Source organism: Ctenocephalides felis, unplaced genomic scaffold (genome assembly GCF_003426905.1).
Source record: "Ctenocephalides felis isolate EL2017-DRISC unplaced genomic scaffold, ASM342690v1 CF-g0.4_SCAFFOLD_00143, whole genome shotgun sequence".
Lineage (NCBI taxonomy): Eukaryota > Metazoa > Arthropoda > Insecta > Siphonaptera > Pulicidae > Ctenocephalides > Ctenocephalides felis.
The window spans coordinates 13,541-19,388 of record NW_020536297.1 but is presented as its reverse complement, the minus strand read 5'-3'; the positions used below and the strand labels follow the sequence as shown (position 1 = coordinate 19,388).

General features: G+C 36.8%; 1 protein-coding gene across 1 annotated transcript; it reads right to left on the bottom strand.

Moving 5' to 3' along the window:
- Nucleotides 1–733: 733 nt before the first annotated feature.
- Nucleotides 734–1,219, bottom strand: LOC113377895 (piggyBac transposable element-derived protein 4-like). The gene has a single exon (XM_026618383.1). The coding sequence runs from the start codon at nt 1,217–1,219 to the stop codon at nt 734–736; it is 486 nt and encodes a 161-aa protein (XP_026474168.1).
- Nucleotides 1,220–5,848: the final 4,629 nt, after the last annotated feature.

The following is a 5,848-nucleotide window of genomic DNA, read 5'->3' as shown; positions in this document are numbered from 1 at the left end:
AAGATTTCAATATTTTTCATATATTTACGTCGGCAATAAAAAGTATTTTAATTTAATTTATTACCTTTTTTGATTTTTTGCAATGTTATTATATTGTATATAGTTATCATTAAATAAAAAATCGATAAAATTATATGTCACAAACATTTCATAGCAAGTATATAAGTATTAAAAATGTATTAAGTATTAAAAGTATATTACAAATCGTTGGCAACCCACGATTCTCTCTTATAGCACCACATACCCTAATTTTTTTTCTCTAGTAAATTTGCCGCCAGTTCCACACTGCTATAATAATTGTCCATATAAACGTGGTGCCAAATATTCGCATAGTTCTCTAGAACATCTTCTACAAGGTTTTGTAATTTCTGCCCATTTTCGTTATACAATTTAAAATTTGTGATATAAGCACTTTCAGATTCACACAACAACCTGACAAGCATCCCGTACTTCGATTTTTTGCCGGGGTTGTACACCCGGAAACTCAAACGACCTCTATGGGGTATCATTGCCTCATCCAATGAAAGATTTTGCTTTGGTTTATAAATTGTATTAAATTTATTTAATTAATATTTTATTATAGATTTGATTTTGACTTGTCTATCTGTAATTTCTAATATTATATCATTATTACAAAAATGTAATATTTGTAAAATTTGCCTAAATCTATTTCGATGCATAACTTTCCCGAAAACTGGTGTCTCTATAAGTGAACCCGTAGACCAATAATCGTTCAAGTTGCTCTATTCACCTGTCCCATTAAAATATTTAAAGCAAGAAATTTCTTCATTTCGTCTATTGTGGTGTCTTCCCACTGTTTTATCTTCTTTGTAGATTTATATTTATTCACATTTTGCAAGTGGTACCTGTTCGTTTCCTTTACAAGTAATTCAAAAAAATCATTGCCAATAAACAAATCTACTGTATCTCCTATAATTTCCGAATCCTTCGGAAAAACTTTAATACCATCATTACCTAAAAACTCATTTATGTCCATATCAATATCACTTTCGGACCATAGTGTAAATGTAACATTGTTAAGTTCGTCATCGGAATCGCTCTTCTCCGAATTACTTTCAATAGGTAAAACTTTTCTACTAATAATAATGTCTGACTCATCACTTTCACTTATATTATTTTCATTCCCAGATAATATATCTGCATATACTTCACTATTATCATTGCAGATATTATTATACTCAACACCCTGTTGTTCCATTATAAATCACGTTCAATAGTCAATATTTCAATATATAATTAATTAAAAACTTCAAAATTGACTCTTTGATGACCGCACAAGCACTGTTACTCAGTAAAAGAACGTACTACTACGTCACCGGCTACAGCAATTGGAATACGAGTGACGTATTACTACGTCGGCGGCTATTGGATAGCGGACAAACAATGACGTAGTACTACGTCAGCGGCCATTGGCTAGCGGACAAATAGGCACGAGCACGATGTCCCTTCTCTTAACATCTGTAACACTTCAATTCCTTCTCCCCAGAGTACTTCTTCTCTCTTAAAACTGTGCTATTCTCCTACCGTGGTTGGTTTTCGTAGTGGCTCTGGGCGCTCTCTAGTTTGCGTCCTACTACTTTCACTTGCTTTCCTGTCTGCTACTAACTTCTCATACTTTAGTATGCTTGCACTTAGATGTCTGGCATTGCTGTGACTTTCACCTGCCTCTAAGTAACACTAATGCTTATTTCGTAGTCCGAGAACTATTTCATGTTTAGTCTCCCGGAAACTAAGGTTCAAATCCGGGCACAGTTTTCTCTTAGAATGATAGTATACAATGGCCTCTTCCGACTTCAGTTGGACTCGTTTCTTTATGCGTTCCCACTTTGATGTATCTCCATCCTCTACATGTGTGAATGCATACTATAAACCTTCTTTAAAGTTGTCCCACGACTTTATTTCATCCCTCTCCGTGTCGTGCCGGACGTAATCACGTCCGGCACCTACCAAATGGCATATTGCATTGTTCAACGCAATATTATCCGACCATTCATGCCGTGACTTTAAACTATCAATCTTTTGCAGCCTTTGCCTTCATCTGCCTTTTCTGTTCTGCCGTCAAAATGCCCCAAAGATTTCGACAAATCCGTCATCAAGTGATAATACCGGTCTCGTTTGCTTACCCTTCTGTCTTAGTAACGCCCTCATCATGTCATACAACAACTCGTCGCGTGTCCCCATTATGCTCGTATTGTCCGCATTCAACTTGCTTTGGAACTTCTCAAATGAGTCTGCGTTTCCCTCCATTTTTCCTACTAGGAGTCTACGAAAAAACAAAACTACAAAAAGTTCTAGCAATCGCTTCTCACGAACAAGGTGTACGTACTGTTTCTAAATCGACATACGATTTAAAACAGCCCCCTTAACCTAACCTGGTAACACACGTTATTCGACACCGCGTCACTTTTCTAAAACCGAATCTCGTTAATATATTGAAACAAAATAATATTAACACAAGACGAAACTTATCACCATGTGGGGTAGCTCATTCACACTTCTGAAATGTTAGAAACATTAATTATGCCTTAATGTTTCCAACTGAAAGTAATACACATATATAATTATTACGCACGTATATTTATCAATAATCTATTTACTCGTCAGGATATTATAGTTATATTTGCAGTGAGATGTTTATCCTTCGACGGCAGCTTTAAAAAGGAATTAATCCTAAGCATTTACAAGCTAAGTGTAACAATTTCCGCGCTCAAAAGTGGGAGAACTAGACGACCATAGAGTTATTCTTCGTTACGCAAACGTAACGCGCGAACATTCAAAATGCCGCTAAAAATTCTCTCTATGGCTTCCTTTATTTCTTGGTCACTCACAAATTCGTACGTTGCCGTGTTGTCATTGAATTGCCACGTCATTTAGATTGAGCACTAAACCTGCTTCTCTAAGAAAATCCATGCCTAGTAACGTGCAATTTGATCTTGCTGTCGGTATTGCAACAAACTCCGTGGCTATCGGTCTTCCTACGTGGTCGTTACTACCACATTTCTTGGTCTTGCTTCTCCGTCTGCCATGGTCATCTTTATTTTTGCGGTTGAAAATCATGGCCAGTTTTTCTTAAAACCTCATACAAATAATAACCATGCCAGGCTATGGTCGGCGCCAGTGTCCACGAAACCGTATCCCTTTTCGCCTTGCACCGTGATGGGTACAGCGGGTCTAGCATGTGTTCTCGGAATATTTACCGGAGCTTGTAAATTTACTGGAGGGTTTGCGTTTCTTCTGTTTTGTCGGGCTTTGAGGTGTCGACATCCCTCTGTCGTATGGCTCCTTTGCTTACAGAATGTACAGCCCACTCTGTTTTGTTTCTTGCCCCCTTCTAAAGTCACAAAGAAGAAACTTGCCGCTTGTATCTCCGCTTTCTCGCAAGGGCTCGTTGTGCAATTTGTGCATTTACTGCGGATCACGCCTGGCTTACCGCAACCATAGCATGAGTATTTTGCTTTATCTTCTTGTATAGAAGCAGCCTGTGTCCTGGTTTTAGTCCGGTCCGGACCCTTCTTCAATGTGTCCGGTTCGTTTGCAGAACGTGCATACTTCCTGCGTTTCCTCTTTGGGGACACATTTCTTGTTCTCGTTTAATTTGGCTTCGATCTCTCGTGCTTTCGCTAGAAGTTCTTCGAACGATGAAACCGTTGTTCGCGGAATACGCTCACGAATATTTAATCGTAGCAGCCCGTATATCATGTCTAATTGGCTGCTTATTGAGATTCCAGGCGGAGGAATCTCGGCAAATACAGCTCTCTTCTTATATACGAATAAATCTGTCGGCGTGCTACGGTCCTGTCGTAAGTTTAAAATCTCTAAATAGATTGCGTAGACTGGTCTCTGAGGTGCAAATGAGGATTTTATTAGCGCTATTGCTTCTGTAAACGTGCTTACCTCGCTTTTTATACCTTGCCACCAGGTGGCTGCGACGTCTATTAGTAGTAGCGGGAGTCAGCAACTTTCTCTGCATTCGGCATTCCATCGAAGCTTGCCTTGCAGTTTGCGAAACTACCTGAGCTTCTTTCTGAGGTTGATGGCCATATCTGTTGTGACGGTCAGTTTCTTGCTGGGTGCCAGATTTGTGCTGTATATTTGATCCAATCTTTTCTTGCCACAAAATTGGGCGCCAATTTGTGACCTCATGATGTTTGGTCGGTGAAAATATAATTAAACAAAAGCAGTAATGCAACTGTTTCTTATATTTATTAATTACAGGGTTCAAGAATAGGTTAAATACAAAATATTCGCACACTAATCTGTTTGCTTCGGCCTCTAGTAGTAGCGGGAAGATCTGAATCTCATCCAACACCGTCTTCTTACATCATAGTGCCGTCTTATTCTAACTTATCCCTCTCCTCCAGGGCGGCAGTCGTTCTATCTCGCTCCCACGGAACTATATCTTGTGTTGTGTTGCATCTTCGACTCTAGCGCGTAGGGTGAAAGAAGTTTGTCTTGAAGCCTGTGTTGCGTACCTGCTCTCGCATGACGCGTCCTTATCTGCGTACTGGTTCTATCTCTATCTGGACACGTCACGTCTTCATCTAGGTGTATTTTGTATGTTTGTACCCGACTGGAAATTGAAGTATGGCGCGGATCAGGGCTGCTCTAAATTAAGTAGGGTCCCAGTGCGGCAACCGTACTTGGCCCCTATGCGATATGTAACGCCTTGCCGAATAAGGTCTATGTTGGGCACTGTTCCGGGCTCTAATCGAAAATATGAAATGGCCCCTATAAAAATATCGAACTTGGCCTTTAATTTAAAATAAGCATATGGCCTTAAAATAATATGTGATATGGTCCTGAAAAGTATATTTGATATGGCCCTGAAAAATATATTTGATGTGGCCCTGAAAAACATAATTGGCATGGCCCATTAAAAAAATGCATATGCTAATTTTTTTTATTAATTCTTTCTACAACAATATTTTAATATATAATAATAATAAATAACAAATGTTGATTAGGTAATATTTTTTTAACTTTTATCTTCTTGGACTTTTTCATTTTTATTGTTACGCCTAAGATTACTCCCATTCTTCCAATCACGGGAATAGTTTATAACCTTCCCGAGGGCTTGATTAAATGTTTGCTGTTTAATAGGGCTCCACCGCGGATTTTTAATTGATTCAGTTGACATTATACCTGTAACAAAATGTATAACCATAAATAATAAAATCATCCATGTGTACTGTGTGAATAATACATACTCATACTCATTCTTTTTCAGATTTTCATTAAATGATTGAATGTCTTCCAAATTTTTGAATGGTATAACTAGACCGTGTTCTTCATCAAATGTGACAACAGGGTTAGTTCCCATATTAGCCACTAATCCTTATAATTTTATTATCTCCCCTTGCATTGTTCCGATTTGCTGCGATAATTTGTGATAACAATCTCCAACAAAAGATTCTAAAGAATTGAATTTGTTTACATCCGTAAATGAAATAAAATAATTCTTAAAAAGATGCTGCTTATGGTGGCAAGATGTATAAAAATATATAAACAAAAAACATAATTTGTAATGAAATAATTGTCAGAAAAGATTATAAACCAGTAGTTATAATAAGGCAAAATTTTATAATTATAAAGAATATTTTAATAATTAATTATTATAAGAAAATTGTATCAGTTAAAAATGACGGAAAAAAATTCACACGGAAAAAAATTACTTTAAAAAGAGACACAAAAGTTTTCACAATTTACATAAATAAACTATTCTAAAATAGTTTATTTTCAATTAAAAATAAAACACTAAAAAAATAAAAATTATAAATTAAAATTAGATTATTCGATAATAATAAAAAGAAAAATACACGATAAATTG

Excerpts from the sequence above, each read along its gene's own strand:
- LOC113377895 (XM_026618383.1), bottom strand. The coding sequence starts at position 1,219 with ATGGAACAACAGGGTGTTGAGTATAATAATATCTGCAATGATAATAGT.